Source organism: Tachypleus tridentatus, chromosome 9 (genome assembly GCF_004210375.1).
Source record: "Tachypleus tridentatus isolate NWPU-2018 chromosome 9, ASM421037v1, whole genome shotgun sequence".
NCBI lineage: Eukaryota > Metazoa > Arthropoda > Merostomata > Xiphosura > Limulidae > Tachypleus > Tachypleus tridentatus.
In genome coordinates, this window is record NC_134833.1 from 127387707 (window position 1) to 127411038 (window position 23332).

The 23332-nt window shown below is 32.5% G+C and overlaps 1 protein-coding gene across 1 annotated transcript in view; it reads right to left on the reverse strand.

The window, feature by feature from the left end:
• Positions 1-1018: 1018 nt before the first annotated feature.
• LOC143226327 (cholinephosphotransferase 1-like) overlaps positions 1019-23332 on the reverse strand; it is a 45388-nt gene continuing 23074 nt past the window's right edge. Inside the window, 5 exon segments of the mRNA XM_076457145.1 lie at positions 1019-2034; positions 9268-9409; positions 9993-10118; positions 11155-11313; positions 20587-20718. Of these exon segments, the coding sequence (XP_076313260.1) occupies positions 1895-2034; positions 9268-9409; positions 9993-10118; positions 11155-11313; positions 20587-20718 (699 nt within the window). The 3' untranslated portion in view covers positions 1019-1894.

The following is a 23332-nucleotide window of genomic DNA, read 5'->3' on the forward strand; positions in this document are numbered from 1 at the left end:
GAAATGTTATTTTTACTTTAGTCTAGATACAAAACAACTCAAATATATACATTCAAATAGTAGTAAATTTCACAAGCAAATAATTTGTTCTCATTATTTTAAAAGTTCAACATCATAGGCTAATCATGTTTACTTTTCAACTAATTTATTAACAAGAAAATTTCTTTTAAACAATCATAAACACTAAATTTTTAGTTTTGTTCACTTTTTATAATTATGAAGCATTTGCATTCTAGTTATTTAATTAATATACATATAAGCAACAAAATGAATGACATCCACATAATTTTGTCCTTGGTCAGAGTAAATTTCACATTGTTGGAAAGGTTTTTCCACATAACCTGAGACCAAGCATATTAAAATCAAGGTGTCTAACTACTTCTGAAGCCAAATATACAAGAGCAAATGCACTTCCTCAGAAGTTATATATTTTAAACTATCATATTTTGTCCAGTTTTAAGCCAAAACACACTTTCCATGTATTTTGAGCACCCCAAGCACAGATTATTAAATAACTTTCAAAACACTGTATTGTACTATCTTAATTAATGCACATTTACTACTTTTCAAGATATTTGAAGCAGTAAACTGAGTGACAAAGCTCTGTTACAACTGGCTTCACATAATTTTCTTTTTATTCTCAGTTATCATGAACAAACCTGCAAAGATACATTGAATTAAAGTTACATGTACTGATATATTTAATTATCAGTTAAACGTTACTGTCTTTCTTTTTATGTTCTTTGAAAATTTTATATCTGAAACAAGCATGTGTACATGAACTTACTACTAATAATGCCATTTACATTCTTACCAAAACTAATGTTCACAGTGAAATACTGTAACAATTAGGTAGATGTTTCACCAATACTACTTCTAAAATCAAATAGGAATTTCTTATTAAAAAAGTATTTTCAAAATTTTAGGAACTAAGTCTTACAGCTAACTATGTTGAACTTGCATTTTTTTGTAACAAAATGTCAACTATTTATTTTTAGTGAGTAAAGAAAACCAAGTCTTACATAAAACTTAGATATTTTATTTTCTGTAAATCTTGACATTAGTATATTGAGAAGGGACTGTATCTCATATGTAGAATTTTAACAAAAATACTAATTTATTGATCTATTAAAATCCTAAATTGTACATTCTACAAGAAATATTCATGAAGTGGAAATTTAACATCTTAGTACAAAAAATTATTTGTAAAAAAAAGGTATAAACAACTTAAAAAGGAAACAAATTTAAAAAATGTTATTTTTTAACTTTAGTCTTGATACAAAACAACTCAAATATATACATTTGAATAAGAGTAAATTTCACAATCAAATATCTTTTTCTCATATATTTTTTGAAGTCCAAGATTACAGGCTAAGCAAGTTTACTTTTCTGAACTAATTTATTAACAAAAAATTTCTCTTAAATATTCATCAAACAGTGTTAATTTTTAGTTTTGTCCACGTTTTTATAATTATGAAACATTTGCATTCTACTTAATTAATATACATATAACCAACAAAATGAATGACATCCACACAATTTGTCCTTGGTCAGAATAAATTTTACTTTTTAATTACATCAAATGCAAAAATATTTATGGTACAGAAGAGCTATATTTATTTTGTCAGTTCTCTAGTTTTAACATTACTAATTATGTTCATAAACAATAACAAAAAAATACCTTTGGTCTTCTGATACTATAAAAATAGTTAGAATGATATTTGGAAGTAAAATTAAGTAAAACTTTTTATGAAAATTAAGATTACTTTGTCCCATACTTTATGGTTAAAGATTTTGACGTATTACTTCTGGAGAAATAAATATAGGTAGAGCCTACGTATAAAAATTGGTTGACACAATGTCTCCACACATACTAAGCTTGGATTGTAGTCTTCTATAATGTGGTCATACTCTGTGTAGGAGTGTCAGTAGGGGTGGAAGGCCTGTCTTCTGTATAAGTGGGACTATCGCTGAATGGCTGCTCATGGGGTGGAACCTGCTCATTTGCAATTAAAGGGTGTGATTCAGCTTCTTCTGAGGATCCAAGGGAGAAACAAAAGACAAAAATGAGTAATCAGAGACATAGAATATTTAATGATTCAAAGTGTAGAAGATTGGAAAGTTCATCACATAATCTTTGAAAACACACCCCACCAAACAGCCACTCAGAGTAAGAAAACTAAATGTCAGTCAAATTAGTTCCAAAATCTGTAGAATATTCAATAATTATAAAAAAAAAAAAGTAAACGTTACCCAGAAATTGCCTTATCAAGTTAATCAAATAGGGTATAAAATATTTCTCAATAAGAATTACAGTTTTGATGTTATTTGAAAACATTTTAAAAACATTCATTATAAAGACTCATTAAAGTATGCTTAGATATTGTTTTTTTTTTCAAGGAACAGAGTCAGAAATAGCTATTAGAGAAGACAAAATAAATATTTTTAAGAGCTGGTCTTGATATTAAGAATGGATGTAGATATTAAAAACAAATGAAATGGTAGTTGATACACAGACATTCATAATTATGATAGTATACATATACTTGTAATAAGGTATAAAAATTACCATCTTCAAATATAAAAACACTGAAGTTCTTCTAGAACTTTTTCTCTGTTGAGAGATCTGATCATTATTATTCTGTCACAGAATGTGACCATAGTCAGCTGTGCAGAGCTGATAACATTATTGGTCAGGAACATTAATAAATGAGAATGGAAAAAAAAAACACTAAATAATATTCTTTTGCTACCTTTCTTATAAGGTGTTAACAAGAAAACAGAAGCCTGGGTGTTTCATTCATACCTTGTATCAAGCAGGCTACTTGTTTCTGAAATATTTTGCCTTTAATATTAGGTTGAGGAATAATTTGTGAGCATTTTTAAATAATTTCATTCAAGCATTACATGCAAGACTATACAATACTTCAATGCATGAACACATTACACCCAAAACATTTATTATGATACTTTATTTCATGTAATACCTAGGTATATAGTATGCATTGTTGTAAACGAAATTGCAAGAAATTAAATGCGAAAAGCAGATGGTGTCGAAAATGCTTGATTTTGTCCACTTGACATTCCATTTAATGAACTGAAAATGAAAGCAAAAATTAAAGACATGAAAATCAAACACACCATCTATTAGAGCAAAAAATTATCTACCAAATGACATGAAATATTTTGTGAAAGCGTTTCATTTATGAATATATTTTTTTAACTTGAAAAAACGCTCACGAATTATTCCTCAACCCAATATATTATAGATTTTTTACCATTGAAGAAAAAGTACTTCTATGAAGATTTTTTTAAATTGCTTAAGTTTCACATTTACAAAAAGTGAGTGTCATTAAAAGTTTTAAAAAGTGAAAACCACACTACAGAAGTGTTCACTCTTTCATATGAGAAAAAACAACTCAATAATAATACATTAGCTCTGTCATTCATCTTCCTGTTTATCCTTCACTGATAATAGGTTCCCTTTCACCATGTGTTTTTTATTATTATTAATAAAGAGTTCATTATTCTTCAACAATTACTCTTACTTTTCTTCACCAACAATGAGTTTAGCTTCAGTAGTGTTGGCCTCAACATTCCTCCACAGAAGTAATTTTAAATTCCATCATTTCTCTTCAGTAACAATGGATCAACTTCAACATTATTGTTCAGTAATGATGGATCAACTTCAACAAAACTGTTCAGTAACGATGGATCAACTTCAACAAAACTGTTCAGTAACGATGGATCAACTTCAACATTACTGTTCAGTAACGATGGATCAACTTCAACATTACTGTTCAGTAACGATGGATCAACTTCAACATTACTGTTCAGTAACGATGGATCAACTTCAACATTACTGTTCAGTAACGATGGATCAACCTCAACATTACTGTTCAGTAACGATGGATCAACCTCAACATTACTGTTCAGTAACGATGGATCAACCTCAACATTACTGTTCAGTAACGATGGATCAACCTCAACATTACTGTTCAGTAACGATGGATCAACCTCAACATTACTGTTCAGTAACGATGGATCAACTTCAACATTACTGTTCAGTAACGATGGATCAACTTCAACATTACTGTTCAGTAACGATGGATCAACTTCAACATTACTGTTCAGTAACGATGGATCAACTTCAACACTACTGTTCAGTAACGATGGATCAACTTCAACAAAACTGTTCAGTAACGATGGATCAACTTCAACATTACTGTTCAGTAACGATGGATCAACTTCAACATTATTGTTCAGTCTTAACATTCCTCTTTAACAGCAGTAGGATTCAAGTTCATGTTGATTCATAAAAATGTTACTGCTGACATTAACTGGGAAGTTGTTACTAATAAAAACTGGTAAAGAATAATTGATAAGATAAAGAAACATACACAAATACATTCCACAGGGAAAAAAAAACCTATAGAGGTGAAGAAATTAATTGCAAAGAAGACATTCCCGATTCAGCCACTGCACTGTCTAGTGTCTCAAAAGATATTTATGCAAGTATTGTTGCACTTTATATCAGTAACAGTTTGTCATAGGAATGTTTTTACAATATCCAAATTGTGTTCAATGGATCTTTTAATGGTTCTGTTTAAAAGCAGCATGTATGCACAAAGGTGGATTAATGTATGTATAAAGACAAGAAATTTGTTTGGTCATTTTACTACATCAGACCCTGTGATTGAAAAACCAAAAGAAATTCATTATATAGCTAAACAAGAATGTAAACAATGTATATAAAATTTAATTATTATGAGTTCTCAGTGACACATGGTTTTTTTTTTTTTTTTCTTTTACAAACATGTCTGTTTTCTTTCAAACACTAAGTCCCATATGAAAACACTAGACATTAAAGCCAACATATCATTTATTGTATTCTAACATGTTCAAGTACATCGTACATTAAAAGAACAAACCACATGTGAGTATGGGTTTATCCCTCAGAAACAACAACAAAAAACTTAAAGTAATACATCATATGTACCTTAAATATTTCAACATACTTAAAAAATTTAATCAAGCCACTCATAACCATAAATGTTTAAGACATAATGTGATAAAAATAGAAGTTTCAAGCTGAAACAATCCAAAACTTAACATATTATGCTAAAACTAAAGATTTTCAAAAATTTTGAGAGAGACTTTCATATTATCATTTTAACACCTGTTGTGAAATAACAGACTACAAAAAATTGCATTGTGTAACCACTCAAAAGTAAACAATTTTAAAAAAATAATGAAATCTCACAAAGGAACAGAAAAGTACAGGTCTTACATATCTAAGCACATTCACAAAATAACGATTCTCACTTTAGTGGTTGCTTAACCTGAGTTTTATTATACAAACACTTGTACCTCTCTCACAGTTGAAAAAGCATTATCTTTATTGCTAATATTTGAAAATGTCATACTTGTTATTAACATAATATTATATTACCACAATAACAATCTAAGAAAACACAAATATCCATGTAAGTGTTATTAAAATCAGCTCAAAAAATTAGGATATTTTGTAATATTTGATAACAGAATATTTTCATTTATTTTTAAAAACAAAACTTAAATAATACCTACTACAACTTTAATTATGTTATATTGTAATGCATACAATAAATAGAGAAACTATAAAGAGGATTATTTCTTAATACTTTGCTAGGTTTAAACAGGTTTTAAACTGAAAGATGTAATATTTTGTATTTTAGAAGGACTGAGACAATATAAAGTTATATTAAACAGAATTTATTTTAATTATTTGAACTTAATTTGACTGCAGGAAATAAGACTGTAATGAAACTTACTTTACTCTTACAGAAGACATGTTCTTCTTGAAAAAATATAAAACATAAGCAACAAATTTTGCCCAAAGTAATTATTCCTTTTCATTCTGTTCTCACACCACATAACAGAACAATTTTCCATTAGAAAACCTTCAATAACAAAGATAAATGTAACTCATAAAAAAACATTCACATACAAGAAGACTATTAAGGAAGATATGCCTGCAATACAGTCAAGGATTGAACAAATGTTATCCCCATAAACTGTACTTCAAACATAATATGGAATGAGATCTGATATACAAGCTGTTTATCAAAACTGATAGTTATAACAACCCTGTAGAACTGAAACCATATCCAAAATTCACTTCACTCCTTTTCACTGTATCTCAACATGGTTTCAGATGCCACAATGCAAATAAGAAAATTTTTATCAAATTATATTTTCTACAGAAATTATCTAACCATGTTTACTTTTTATTAGTATTAATAGAATTATTACAAATTACGTATGTTGGTGATAGAATTTGGTCCAGCACACCCTATAACAAATTGGTCAGCATTAAACTGCCCTGTCATAATAAACCTGAAAACTTCAGTATGAAGAAGGTATACCATTTCAGGTGTTTCTCACTGCTTGATTTTACATTCGACTTGAAATACAACTGTATCTTACTAATACAGAAGGATATATTAATAACATAACTCAGATTTTTCAATAAGTCTTTTTACGCTTTAATGAATAATTAAAATGCAAACGCTTAGTCTGCAATTTTGTAATTTCAATCAAAGTAGGATATGGACAGTTTGGATTAACACGTCTTCAACGATGCCCTGATAACAGACATCCATAATTCGGAAATGTCCACCAATACTAACAAACATTACAAAAAACAATCAGAGGTAGTAATTTGACAGATATTATTCAAACAAAATACAAAAGGACTTAACTTTGGAGTTCATTAAAAGGACAAGGAAGATTGCACAGTTTTTTACATAAATTCAAAACCTATATTTAAGTATTGTGTTTCAGGTCACAACACTCCTGTTACAATGAAAATACTGTTATAAGCAAAAACTTAGCACCTTTATGAAACAGTATCCCACAACCTTAAATGTTACAATGTCAGTTGAAGCCGAACAGTAAACTTTAAACAGAATAACTAATTATTCATAAAACTGTTGTAACTAACATAAACTAAGATCAGAAAACAAAAACTGAATCTCAAGAACATTTTCACTTAATGGCTAAATTAACTTACACAACTGGTTAATTTTAAGCATACCACTATATCCAAACTTGTACAAATCTATTATACTAGTAAAAACAAACAACAATATTGTCTATTCATCAAATCTTAATCTTTACAAAGTGTATTACAAATACATCCATGATCTAAGTACAAAATACACTTCAATAACCACAGTCTTTTATGACACCACAGTAACAACAACGATACTAAACAAGTTTATCAGAAAAGCTTCACAGCTTAACACAACAAGAGACTTCAAGCTTTTCTGTACAAGCAGTCTTATGTACATTTCATGTTATGTTGTGAAAAATGCAGGGAAAATAATGTGCTTATAACTCATCTTAACACTGCAGAATCTGAAATAAAGGTTGATACTTGTCAAATAAAGACAAAACGTTAGGTTTTCTTTTGGGTTTTGGAAACTTGTATAATATTACTACATGTGCTTTAAAAAGTAAGAAAAATATTTCTGGAAAATAAAAACTTGAACTATTGATAAGTTGAAGTACACCCACTGAGTAAGAAATCCTACACACAATCTACGTGTAGAAGGCTATAGAAGAAAAGAAATCAGAAACTGGTGGTAAACTTTGTAGCATAATAAAACCAATAAATGTATAACTTCACTTTTCAGTTAACATTATATATAATTTAAAAAGATTAATAATGATTTCTTTCAAAACCAATCACAACTTCAGAAAGTCCATTTCAATATTTTTTAACATGTAAGCATGAGTAGGTCTGTTTAATGTCATATTTTACAGAAGGAACAACTGTCTATACATTAATAACTTAAGTTTACTGTCATATACAACTGTTCTGGATGTGACATATCTGTTTGTTGTCTTTTAAATGAGTGGTACATCAATTTAGAAATTTTTTTTATTTGTTTTTGATATTTGTACAAAGTCTACAAAAAAGTATACTGTAATAACCGTCCCTAATTTTGAAGTGACAGACTAGAGGGAAGGCAGCTAATCAGCTAAACCCACCACTAACTCTTGGACTACTGTAAGTAAATAAAGGGATTACTTTAATGCATGTAATAGCCACAGCCATAACATGCAGAATCCATTTTGTGGTAACGTAATACAAACCATGGTCATTTGAATTTACAGTCTGGCTTTTAAACTACTAGAGCCATACTTGGCCTGAACAGAAATGTAAATGTGTTGTATGGAATTTATTTTAAAAATATAGGAACCAAAGTATAGGTTTTAACAGCAAGGGAATTCTAAGTTTCTCATCAAAAACAATACAATCTAACACTATTTATAAATACATAATAAATCATCTATTTAGTACCAACTACTTTACAATTTGAATATAAACAATACATATCTTGTCTAGTTTCAAGTCCAAGTACTATTTCCTGGGATACTTACATCAAAATTTGTAAATCATTGTTTTGTCCAATTATTAACCTTTTGTCATAACAAATTTTCTAAAAAATCATTTCAAAGGTTGCAATAATACATCAAAATAAAACTGCACCAAACTATATGTCAGAAAACATCAGAGTGAGCTTTGCTCCAGCAAAACAAAATTATTAATAAATACAAATCTAATTCAAGTTCTCAACTAGAAAATGTTACTACTACACAAAATGACCAAATTCTAAGTGCTGTAATGAAAACAAAACACTTTTAAATTTCTGTATGTAATAGTTCATGGTTCGGTGTCACAACAAACTACTGATAACCAAACATACAACAAGTTATCTAACAAGAAGCATAACAAATACTTAGTCTAAACTAACCCTATGGACTAAAACAAATCAACTCAAAATTGGAACTTTTAACAAGTACCTGTTTAATTCTCTGGACTTTACAATACACTAAAAAACTTTTTTAAAGTTTGAAATAATGCATTGTTACAGTAAAAATATTATCATGTCATGACTCAAATAAAACAATTATATTAATATTCCTTTGTCTCTCTAATTAAGCTACATAATGTGTACCGTATTCTACTTTTTAATACATCTATTAATCTTTCTACTCTAGCTCTATGATGAACAGAACTGTTTTATGAATCACTGACATTATCAACATTCCAATATCAAGTTTAAAATCTTAAAAAAATGTCTTGTACAATAAAAATAGCTCCTTTGGTGAAACATTAATTATTCAACTGAAATGATGAAAATGAGTGGTAAAACGTGAGTGAACTGATAAGCTATTTTTTTCTGCCACTTCCGTTAAGAGAAGTTACACTGCTACCTTTCTGAGTAGGTGATACAATTGAGCGTGCTGGACTGGAGTTCAGGTTTGGAGTGATTCGGAACATTTGGATATTCATGTGATTGCAAATCTGACTGCAGACAATTGTGCAATAATGTAGTAGGTCGGACGTGGAATATACCTAGTGTAAAGTAAAAAAATTACCCTCAAAGATATAGAAATGTTAAAGGAATAAATCATGTCATTACATAAAAACTAACTTCTTCCAGTTATTCTAGTTATATCATAAATCTGGTGTGTGAAATTTCAATTCATTAGGCATTTGTTTGTTGTTTTTTTGAATAAGTATGATGTTAACTCTGTTAGCAATGTAATTTTAAGTTCTGTATCATAAAGCTAATTATAAGCTCTATGTTAACAGTTTCAGGAGATGGAGACAATTCAAACTCCCATTATTATTATATTATTCAGAATAGCTGCTTCATCCAATGTATAGACTCATACTAAAATTACAAGTGACTAAAACCTATCACTTCAGGATTAATAAGCATTTCTTCATAGTCCATTTCCACCAGCTAAATTATATATATAAAGCTCTTTCTTTTACCTTACCAATACATGGCATCCAGGAGCCTGCATTAGTTTATATGCTACATTATTTTTTCAATTCTGAGCATACTTATCATGATTTTCTCAATTTGGAAAAGGTCCAGAAAACAGTCCAAAAACCCTGTTTAAAAACTGGTTTACATGTAATTACTTACCAGACATAGCCATAGTACAATGTACTCTCTGAAGAAAGTGTTGAAATACTGGTTCAGAAACAGCATACCAGGACCAACTAATACTGAATCAAAATAATCCATTTCGCTCTTACTCATATGAGCAATCTACAGAAGAAAAGCAATTTGTCATTACTATTAAGCATTCTTTCATTTAACAGCACTCATTTGGAGAATTAATTGCAAGTGCAAAATGCATTAAAGATCTCCAACAGCAATAAGTTCTAAAACACCCAAATACTTCAAATTCCTCAGCCTCATCAAATCTGAATTTGTTCAGAACAGTAAGTTATTAAATGGTTCGTCAAGTTAATGATCCTTAAATAAAGTATCATTAAACATATAACAAAGAATAAGAAACACATTTAACATGCATTTTGAAAAACTACTTAAAATTTACTGTGTATGATATCCTTAAATATGTCTGGATTTACATAACTGAGAATAAGTAAAACAACTTGTGAATAGAAATAAAGATATGACACCAGTAATTACCAGATAAGATGGAACTGAATTACTCATTTTTGTTCATTTAACAAAAATTTATTTACCTTTTAATACTGAAGTTTTTCAAAATTACCAACAAACAAACCTTTCTATGGGTCAATCTTAAAAACAGAGTAATAATATACAGATATGTGATTTTCATTCTTTGCTTTGGGTCAAAACTTTTGCACAAACTTACATAACAGTTATCTGCTTATAGCCATCTAACTAAGAGATCAAAGGTAACGTAACTAGTGATAATCCCACTACTCTTGTCTGATCAGCTATTAGAGTTTTAATAACATTTAAAATGAACCTACATCCCTAAAGTTCAGAGTTTGTTTTTGAGGAAATTAGCTATAATGATGATTTTGTGTTTCACAGTTAAAGCACACTAGCCATCGATGATAATACAATGAAAAAGAGAAGTAGAAAATACAGAACAGGATCCATTTAAAAAGTTTTATTTTCTCACAAGGTGACTGATTTGTGGAATGGATTTTCATTGGTTATTATCAGTAATAAATAATTACTCTATTATTATAGAGGCCAAAATGTTAAGAAGGGGAATCAATGATTTCTTGAAAACTAAAGGTGGGCTTACATTTTTTCTATTCTCAAGGGTAGGTTACATTACTGTTATGTTGAAGATACTCACCACTAAGCGATTAGTGACTTTTGCTGCTACCATTCCAAATGCCAGGATGTAGAGACAAGGATGGTGTTCATATATACCTGTGGTTGATTTCTGATATATGATAAAGGCTGGTATAACCACAAATCCCATAGGGATAAAAGGGGACAAAACACTTGTGCCCTTTGAGATAAAAAGTGCATGTTAAAAAGTGAACATTTAATTCCTGCCTAATAACTATATATATATTTAAATTCAATATGAACAGAAATATTTTATCTTGCAAACCACTGAACAGTTAAATGTAGATGTATTTTATAATATTTCAATGTTTCAAGTTCTCTGCTGACTAATACCCGTACCACACCAAATAAAGTTTGTTTTAGTTTTAATTATATTTAGCTAAACTGTTTCAGTAACATTATCTTTTCATTATTTTTTCTACATTAATTACAATGTATCAACTGATCAATAAGTTAAGTGACTTTACTGTACCAAGACTTTTGTTTTGATTCTAGCATTACAGCTTTGTTCCAATGTTAAAATTTTCCTAATCTGAAAATGTATTTTCAAAAGATACTCACTTCTACACATAAAACACCTACATCCCTATCACAACTACCTACGAGATTTGCATATTACTCGAGTTAAATCTCACCTAAAATTTATGTGTTTAATACGAACTGTGCTGGTACATAATATCATCATATAACAATGGTCCACCACCAACAGAGAAGTGACTTAACCTCCATGCACAGTAATTTTCCTTAATCACTTGTACTTGAAATAACTTCATTCTTAAATAAGGCAAAACGAAAGTGGACCACAAATTGGGAAGTTGGGTGGGAACATGTATGATGGTGAGTATCCACTGGAAATACATTTTCAGATTTGGAAAATGTTAACTTCTGAGATGATACCTCACCTCTTAACACAGAATAGCTAGAAACCCACACTGAGATGGTGTAGGGACCAATGCAAACTTTATCTTATAAGAGTTCCCTCCTGAAAGCCTTAAAGAAAAAACCCATATAATGTGATACCTGATGGCACTGACAACATAGAGGCATACTCATGGAAGATTCATCTTGTCTTGAGCAGGAGTTAATCTTCACACAGAATGTAAAGAAGTGAAAAGGCAAATAACATCTAATTTACAAAGAGATGGGCAGAATAAGAACATGAACATTTGAGCACTTGCACAATAATTGAAGTTTATTAGGACATGATTGCACCATACAAAATATGCTCATCTCATCTCAACTGGACAGATTCAGACTGCAAGAGAGCACACTAGCAGTCTGAGAGGTGACAATGTCACCAGCACCCTACTTTTTCCCATATTATGTCGAGTCCAAACAATTAGTAACTCAAAGTACATCATCCTCGTAAGTTGCAAGTCTTTCATGTTTCTCTATTTTAGAGAAATTTACATGGGAAACATTTGAAGAAGTACCTGGAGCCTCATTGGATGCCTGCTGGAAAGGTCTTTTACTGGAGACAGTGTAATTGGTGACCAGCTTTACCATGGTAGTCTATGTAATGGTATGTTCTGAATCAGGCAATTGAGTAAATTTTGTAATGATCTTGCAGATCACCCACCTCAACAGTCGGGTCAGGCTAAATGGACTGAATACTTTTCATTACCCCAGACTTAATACAGGTTTAAGGAAATAAGCAAACAGTGGAGGCAAGACTAGCCAATTCCTGTGATCCTATTAGACAAAGGAGGGGAAGAAATATACCAATCTCTAAAGAACTGAATCAACTAAACAACAGAGAGACTGAGAGGAGGCATGAGGAGTTGAACACCTGTCTACCTGAAGGATCACATCGAAGGACTGGCAAACTGAAAAGCAAGAGAGTGAGAAAGGAAATGACAGATGTAACAAAATGTGAAAAAGACTACAAGGATGAACATTCAGAGAAGAATATATCAACTGAAGCAGCTAATAGACCCACTCTGTGAGGGTAGAAGATAAGAAATCCCTGGATGAAGAGAGTTGGATGGTTGGTGTTTACTGGCTCAAAACAACTAGGCTATTTGCAGCAAACAGGTAAAAAAGTTTAAATAAAAATATTAAAATATGTGAAAAAAAATTACGTTAAAACAAAGGCCAATTTTTAAATTAAAAACTTAAACAGAATTAAAAAAGCCAATGGCCCTTAAAAATTTAAAAGCACAAATGAGGTGGACAGTGTCACCATTGTCAATAACATTGTCCAATGTCAGGAGTGAACCCACGATAAAAACATATCTGAAATGGTACTGTCGTTCACAGTTGTAACAGCAACAAGACAGTAAAGCGTGGACTATTGTGACTATTGTGTCTCACAGACCACATACTGGTGCATCACTCCCAGATAAAATAAAACAATGAGTCAAAAACCTGTGACCAATGCGTAGCCTAGCCAGGACAACGTCTTCTTTTCAATCTTTACAGAAGCAAAACAGCCAAAGAGCAACAGAAGGTTTGATCTGGAAAAGCTTGTTATCACATTGCTCACTCCAAGTTCACTGCCAAATGGCATAGAGCTGAGCCTTGAATATAGGACCTTAGTGCATGTATGAGACAGGCACAGTCGTGATAGTACCAAAGCAGACAGACTTACTGTGGTGTTCACGAGCTTGTTCCTGCGAATACCAACATGGCCAAGTATCTAGAAGAACTGTACAGAAATTAATGATAAAGAGAAATAGACCAGTTGGTTTTGAATATCAATGAGAATAGGGTGACAACCAATGTGAAGTGATTCCAGGGCCAGTAAAGATCTAAGCGAGTCTATATAAATAGTACAATTCATGTATTGCATAGCTTCTACATGATCCAGAGCAAGAGAAATGGCATACGATTTTACAGTGAACACAAACTCTAAGGGGAATCCTGTGTGCAATCACTGAACAACAACATACTATGGCAGAGCCCAAAGAGCCACCTGATTTAGAACAATCTGTATAAATGGAAATGGAAGGATGGTTTGAAAGATGTTCGTTCAGCAAATAGAAGATGGCACTTCTAATCAGGAGTATCCTGTATCCTCCCTTTCTCAGATAATTCAAAGAAAGGTCACATTTAGGGATAGTAATAAGCCATGGTTGGATGAGATGACTAGTGGAGACAATGCCGTTGCCCAAGGTTAAAACCATTCAGCTAGCTGCACCTGGATATGAAGGCCAAAACAAACAATGGGAGACTGTCTATTCTAAAAAAGCATGGCCCATTGACGAAGGAAAACAACCCCAGGTGGAATGCTTGGTAAGGATCAAAGTTTTGTTGTAACAATAAAGACAGCTGCAAAAGGCAAAGGCATAGAGGAGGTTCATGAAAAGCAGCATACCAACTCTGAGAAAGTGCAGAAAGCCTCCTTGAACAGCCAAAGCCCCTGGTGGTGAACAGGGTCCAACATCTTTAAGGCTGAGGCCCTGGCAGAATCATAGACCAGAGATCCACAGTGCAGTTTTGATCAAATGAGGGTCCAATAGATCTTCAATGCAGAACTTTGATCCACTCCTCAAGAGGTGGAAGACGGGATTATGGAGAATATTCATTGTCCTTGTACACTTGATACGTAGCTACTTGATGTATTGAATGAAAGCCAGTTTACAATGAAACATAAGTGCCAATAAGTACCTTTGCCTCAGAGACCACAGGAAGTACAAGAGATTGAGCTCGTGATTGGGGTGAATATCCCATTGGTGGTTAAAGTGCATGCATATAGTTTTAAGAGACAGAAAAGGTAAAATCTTTTGCTGTGATCCACTTCAGTAAATGATTGAAGGCAGACTGTAGGTGCCGTTCAATAAACCTCATGCTCAATGACTGACCTGAGATGTAGAAATTATTAACAGGGTCCATTTACAACTGTAGAAGGGAGTTGTTCAGTGATGGCATTAATCTTTATAATTCAAAGTGTGACACTCGAGACAATAGTCCTGTGGGACTTCCAGTTCCTGTAGGAAAAAATTGGAAAGTTACGAACCCAGGTAGACTTGAAATTGCTGGTTCATTAAAATATGTTCAATAAAAATGGGCAAATGGCCACACAATCCACACGAGTGGAGGTCTCACAGAATGTTATACTTCCATGTAGTATCATAAGCCTTCTCAAAATAAAAAAGTACAATAATAAGACACTTGAGAAAGGCTTCCCTGATTGATATTTCACATCAAATCAAGTGGTCCACAACAGTGGATCGCTGGCATTGGAACCCACACTGGATGGGTGAGAGGAGGTTGATTGATTTGAAGAACCAAACAAGACAAGCATTAGCTATCCTTTCTAAGATCTTACAGGGACAGCTAATCAAAGCAGTTGGATGGTAGTCTGAAGGAATCTTGAGATCTTTCCCAGGCTAAGAAAAAAGGGAGGACAACAGCCTGGTGTCTAGCATCAGGAAAAGCATTCTCCTGCCAGATTCAGTTAAAAATAACCACAATAATAGCAAGAGGCAGGAAAGAAATGGTGCAACGTCTCATAGTGAATATCATCAGGTCTAACTGATGAACTGTCAGACCAACAGAGAGCAAGCTCAAGTTCCACCAATGTAAAGGGCAGGTTATAGTCATACAGACAATCAGCTCAAAAGTGAAGAGGCAATTGTTCTTCTCAAATCTCAATGGCTAAAAAGGTGGGGGATGAATAAGAAGTGCTAGACACATGAGAAAAGCTTTTGCTGAGAGTATCAGCAACTTCCTGGCCATCTGAGTGCAAGATCAAAAGAGGGGCAGAAATATACTGCCAACTAAACTTTTGAACCTTGTTCCATATGACTTTTGTTGAACTAGTTGTAGAGGATATGCTGGCTGTGAACTTAATCCAAGATTGCTTCTGGCTTTGACGTCTTACCTGCTGAGCATGTGCATAGGCCCACTGAAAAGCAATCCAATTTGAAAGTATGAGATATCCATGAAAGGTATCCCACGTCCACTTTTGAGTCTCCCATGCCATGTGGGAGACAGAATTCCACCATAGTGGAAGATACCATGGAAAAAATGTTGAGGTTTTAAGAATATACTGAGCATCTGCCTGAATAATACAGTCAGTCACTGCAGCCATGCAGACATCTATTGATGACATACAGATGACAGTGGGATAAAATTGAGAGAGCAGTGTAAGAAGCAGAGAATGATAGAAAAACAATCACTGCCTCGTGGGTCATTGTCAACCCCTCACAGAAAATAAAAGTGAAGGAGAGCAGACAGAGAAATCAATAGCAGTAAACAATTAAGTGCATGAAAATAAGTATAAGAAACAGTACTGAAAAGAAAAAGGTTGTGATCTGAGAGCATGCACTCTACAGAATAACCCCTCCCATCAATATCAGCACCATCCTAAAGGGGATTATGTCTATTAAAATCCCGCAGGATTAAAAATAAAGATGACAACTGTTCAATGAGAGCATCAAGATCTGGTTGATATTGATCTCTCCAGAAGACACACAGAAAGAACAAACAGTGTTGGTACAACCCAAGGAAACATGGGTGGCTACTGCCTCCAAGGGTGTATTGAGTGGCAAAGACAGGGAAGACACATGCTGACTGATCAGAAGTGCCACCCCTCCACACTAATCCATCACATAACCTCTCATTTCTGTACAAGCAAAACTGCTGAAAAGTGACTACACTAGCATGTTTCAGAAACATTTCCTGTAAGGAGAAACACACAGGTTAAGAATCAATCAAATCCTTAATGTCATTTATATTCTAAAAGGAACCTTAACAGTTCCATTGTATCAATGTGGCCATTTTTTAGGTGGAGAACCTCTCAGTTTACAACCACACCATTTTTCTTTGTTAGAAAGAAGTCTTTTGACCTTCATGGATTCTGCCCTGGATTGAATAGGCAGATCTGTCTGTAGATGTAAAGTCCAGTAACTGAGGTTAAAAATAAATAATCATTCAACATCAAAGTTGAAGAAGGTGGGCCTGACCATATACCAGAAGCTGGGGCCAAAGGAAGTGGACCAAAGCAGTCACTGGAAGGATTGGTTGGTACAGAGACTGGAGTAGACATTGACTCATTTACTCTCTTAATTACAAATGGCAAAAAATTCTTCACATAGTTGGAAAACAACTCTGTTAGAGGTGCAGAAAGATCTATCTGCACTCCCACTGCAGCAGTAGAACAGAATGCAGCAACATATGTCTATGATAGAATGGTGAACAGTAACTTTTGAGCCTTTCTTGAGGTAAGAAATGTTGTGAACCATTTTTAAATGTTGTACCTTTTTTACCTCTACCAACCTATGGGAAGAATGAAAGTGAGAGGGGTGAGAGACACTATAATTAACACAATGAGGTTTCATTTCACACTCGTAGGCACAATGGTCCTTCCCACTGCAATAAGCACATACGACCATACCTTACAATTTAGATAGCCTGCTTTGTTGGAGGCAGGTGATTATGGTGATGTAAACATCAAAATTAGGACAATAGTTGGCAGCGTAATTCCATCTTTGCAAATGGAGATTCACCTCACTGCAAAAACTCCTTGGATGAAGAAAATAGTGAGAATCTTTGATTCAAGGATGTCTTTCAAATCCCTCTCTACAATAACTCCTTTTGATAAATTCAAAGTTGCATGCAGAGTAACCTCAATGGTTATATCCCCAATGGCCTTTGAATGCAAGAGGAGTTCACCATGTTTTGGAGTGTACATATCTACCAAGACCCAGAAGGTAGCTTTCTGACTGTCTTAGGAGAGCCAGCAAGCCCCTCTAGCACCTTTTGAGTAAAAAAAAAAAAAAGGAAACATTTACCCTAAAGATTTGTCTATTAAAGAATGTAATATCAGAAAATGAGGTATAGATGTTGAAGTTAAAGATTGCTGTTCAGAATCTTCAAGATGTGGTTGTTTACCTGTGATATTTTTTTATTATTTTATTTTCTATTTTTATTTGGGAAATGCATGATAAAGAAAGAACATTTCAGTGTCCACTGACCCCACCCACCATGCAACCCTGAGTGAATGCACTGCAATGTCAAACAAGGACAATGCAGCAACATCAGTTTCATGAGCACAAAACCTAAACATCTGCATCAGACACAATGTCCACAACACCTGTTAAGAATGTCCAACACTGGTACTCTGTTGACCCTAGCCCAAGTGGACTATTTGAATAAAGGAAGGCCACCCAAAGGCTTCCCACGTACAGGAATTCAAGGCCAAAATGTTATGTTAGAGTTGGACCTCTCAACCACCAGGATCCTCTACTCCCCTTGACAAGTCGCCACACATGACAAACATGTGGGTGGATATGTAGGTCCCAGAGGAAAAAATCTGAAAATATAGAACATTCTTTGGGAGGTACCCTCACTACATACAGAAATCCACCTTAAGTGGGGATGAAGAGGAATTCTAGGTTAGAAATGGACAAAAGTAGGAAAAGTTTGTGTTAAGCAGCATTAAACAGTCCAAACTGGACCTAGAAGCTGATCTAGAATGGAATGAGCAGTGGTGAAAGATAGAAAAGAATGAACATTTACTCTCCCAAGAGACTAAAAAAGTAAAATTAGCAGAGGTAAAAAAGTAAAAAATTGTGGGAGAATAGACTACTTTAGGGAAAAGGTAGAGGGAATACAGGGAGTGTAGGAGAAGGATGAAAAAGACAAAATGCAAAAAATATAGAAGTAAAGAGAAGACAAGTGATAACATTTGCACACAAACAAGAAATTCCAAAGAATGGAAATCTGGAAAAGAAAGGGAAGAATTACTGAAATTTAGGAGAAAAATGAGGTGAAAAAGGAAAAGCAAAGTAATCCTGAAAATGGGTTCATGAAGTAAAAGACAAAGAATCAAAAGATATAGGCTAAAGATAAAGAAAGAAACATACTTGAGAAATATCACTAAAGACACTGGAAAAGTTGAGAATTTTCCATGAACACTAAGGTGTTGTTCAAAGCTAATTCAGATACAGGAAACAGCAAATTAAATTTGTTGAATTTCTAGTTGTTCACAAGTCAGAAGAAGCCAGTATGCATGAGGGAAGTGATAAAATTGCTGTAACATACTCAACAGTCAATGAGATTCTAGAAACCAGAAATAGGTCTTTTGTTTATAACTCAACTCCTTTCACAGACAAATTAGAGATCACTGTTGCACGAGAATTTATGTTAAACAAAAGCAAAGTCGGAATAAAAATGTACATTTTGTTAATGGTTGCATATCTTGATAAGACATTGACTCAAAAAATTACCCATTCTGTTCAAGGCAATGCTGAGGAAAGAATGAAGTTATCTCAAGTACAAGTACTCAAGAGGATTTACTGTGCACAGAGGTTCTGTTGCCTTCCTGTCTAATGGTGTCATTATGCCACACTGCAGTTCACTTTAAACATGAATTTTAGACAGGAATTAGCTCAAGTTAATGGCATGCAAGTCTCATGGGCAGATACATGAGCAGTATAGCTGTTGTGTGAGGAAGTGAGGTATTGAGTCAAAAGTTTTATTTTCTGTATACAGAAATATATAACTTTTTATATAACTGTGCTTAACAGAAAAAACTATTAAAATAAACAGTATTTTATTCAACCAATTTCAAAGATTTCTGCAATTTTTTTTGGTGTTCACATAATACAAATCATCATTCATCACATATGTTGGTGACAAATCAAAACATTTCAAAAGTTCTGAATTTATATTATTCCTTGAAAAAAATGTATTTTCAATTGTAATGTTAAATTGCAAGAAACAGATAAACACTTTTGGTGATTAAACATCTCTAAATTAATGCTTATAATATATATATAAATGCAGAAAAAATGTGCATTTTATATTATGCTAAAAAAGCAGTAAAGATCTCAAAGAGCACAAAAAAAAATGTTACAAGGTAAAAGATATCAATAAGCACAGCACTGTGAAGCTAAAACTGCCTTTGAGCACCCAAGTCAAATTTAGCTGAATTACCCAAGTCAAAAACTTCTGTGCAATGTTTGCTAACAACTGACATCTGTTTATATAACAAATCAAATAATGTTTAAAGTTCGTAATCTTAAATATTTTTTTTTACTAATTTCAACTGCCTTTCCAAAAATTCCTTTTCTAAAAATAATTCAAAACAAAGAAATGAAAGTGAGTACTTTTATAAATCAGAGCTTTTGATATTAAAAATAAAATGCAAAAATCAACAAAATATTAATTACTAATATTTAAAAATTATTCTATTAAACTTCACATATTCCCATCTAGGACTTAGAAATTTTTTCTCAGTTACGAATGATTGTGAAAATGCTTTACATTGAGTCAGTGATTTGTATGTATAAAGTTCCATGATTTATAACATACCATATTAAAAATATTTTAACAGTTTTTCTTGGATTCTTTGAATTTCAGCAACTCATATACTGTTTCACATAATTATTTTTCAGTATCATTCTACATAATTGTTTACATCTCTAGCTATGTTTGACTCACTCAACACTTGTCAGTGTTAATAAAAATATCCAGAATCACTTACAGCCACAGTTGACCCATTCTTCCCGACCCCACCAGAAAGAATTATAACAAAGTTGCTGTAGCACATAACTGCTGATACTGAGAGAGCAATAATCACAGGAAGTAGTCTGAGCTCCACATGCAGAAAAGGAAGCTGAACACCAGGGAGAAAATCAGAGGAGCAATAAAGTAGAAAAAAACAACAGAAATACTGAGTTTAGTATAAAAGAATAATAATGGTTGTTTCGAAACTGTTACAAGGTAATAGAAAGCTTAAAGATAAAAGTATCTGTAATCCCCAGATCTGAAAAAAAAGTTATGAAAACCAGTTATGTATTCCACCTACCACTCAGTTACCAAAGTAAAGACACTAATTCTGTGTACTCTTGAAACTTAATGACTGTTTTATCAAATAAAAATTATTGTTCATTAAAAATATTTAAATCAATTGGCAACATCAGTATCAATCCCAAGCCACCACTGAATTAAATTTTTACCTTAAGTCAAAAGCTTTGATGAGTGGAATATTGCGAGTACAATTCAATGCATATTACACTGGAAAGAAAGTAATCAGGGTCCAAAAAATGGTTTCAGAGGAAATTCAGCAGATTAAAATATTATCTTTAAAACTTTTCTGACACTGAACATTGCAATATTGTCAGTAATAAGTTATTGCAGTGAATATGTCTACAAAATGTTTATGCTCGAGATAGTTTTGAGAGATCATATTGCAATGATAGTAAGGTACTTCATTAGGTGGGGGTCATCAACCAGGGTGCTTAAAATATTTGTGTGTTTCAAGCTTAAAAAATTGGGAACTCCTAATTATATAGTATTAATATTAATGGGTATATTCATATACACACAAAGACTATTAGGCCTAATAAATTAACTGAACCAATTCACCTGTTTCATAAAAAAAATACAAATATTGTATTTTTTAAGAGAAAAAATATAATTGACTAACTTACAAGATTAAATTTAGTAATATTTAAAAGATTTGAAATACATGAACAAACTAGTGTTTAACATTGTCCCTCAACAGTACACAGACCTAACATGAATTGCTTTAAGATATTTTTACCAATGCAAGATAAATTACACTGGGGAACACTCATTTTGTTGCATTTAAAAAAAGACCTTTCTATAGTCAATATGAGTGTGTTGATTTCAAATCTGAAGTCAGTTTTTGTCTGCAAGCTACAGATTTTATGCAATTTGACATTTTTATTTATTTTTTAATGTTTCGTTATTATAGGAAATTATAGGAATAGCTTATCAATTTGTTTGTGTATTTTATTCAGGTAGGTATTTGCGTTTGTAACTTTTGCGTTTGTACACTTCATCTGGACAATCTCGTTTAATGCTCCAGCAGTAGTCAGCCATCATACTTTTGTCCCAGCGCCCTTGGTAGCTTTCTTCCATGACCTTTAGGTCTTGGTGGAATCGTTCTCCTTGTTCGTCACTCACAGCCCCCAAGTTGTCAGGGAACTTATCAAGGTGGCTGTTCAAAAAATGGACGTGAAAATGCTTATACATGGTTTACGCAAGTTCACATTTGTACAATTTCATTAACCCCAAATTGCATACAAACTAGAGCTTGTAGAGAAAAACTAATTTCAGATTTGAAATCAGCACCTAAAACTCCTTCAGAATCTGTTAAAATATCCAATGCAACTCAAAGTTACTGAAAAAGTGTTCCCCAGTGTTATCATTTAATTCTAATCTTGTTATAAAAAAGTATTAGTTGAGATGGGTTTAATAATTTAAGACTAACAAAATATTGGAAAAACAAAGTTGTAGAAATTTATTGCATGAATTATTTGTAAAACTTTGTGAAAGTTGGAAACAAATAGTTGTAATGAAAAATCACTCCTTGTCTATACCCTACCCAATTACTCTTATTTTTAATTGCCTTGAAATTTAGATTTTTTGTAAACTCTGTTTCACTCTTAAAAATTACATTTTTCCTTCTCTGAATGATTTGACTAGTACATGGAGTAATATTAGTACTTAAATTACTGTTTCAAGAGTAATTTGTATATATGGTATTATTAGTACATGCAACAATATATACACCCTTTCCATGAGTAACCTATATAAACGTAAGATCATGTGCACTTAAACTGCTATTCCACAAGTAGTCTATATAAACATGACTTTACTGAAACATGAAATGTTATGTACACTTCAACTGTTGTTCCATAATTAATCTGTATAAAAATTCAGCACCATGCAAATGTGTTAGGTCAAGAGAATATTTTGGCATTCTTTTCATTCTATGGGGCAAATTCTCCCATGCCATTACTTAATATAATTTCAGTGCTATGGTAATGCTTCACTGATCACTGATGACAAATGAATGAGCCAGGGTGAAAGTCATTATCATTCATTAATATACTTGTATCAAGGGCATAAGGATTCTGCTTGAATGAACATAATCAAATTTAGAGTTTAAAATAACTGTCATGGTGACCAATGAAGTGTATTAAATGTATAGAAAGAAGTTAGCAATGAGCTACTATATGGTACCAGTATATGCTAGAAATCAACTTAATAGCACTCCACAAACAAACCTTCACAAAGACAGTTTTTAACATGAGAAATCTTTATATCTCTAAGTTAAGTAAAAAATGTCCAGGTTTATGCAATTTTCAATAAATTTATTATCATAGAAATAAAGATATAAATTTGTAATACAATTGTATAGATGATTTAATTGGTATAAACAATGAAGATAAATGATTTTATTGACTACTTGGTAGAAT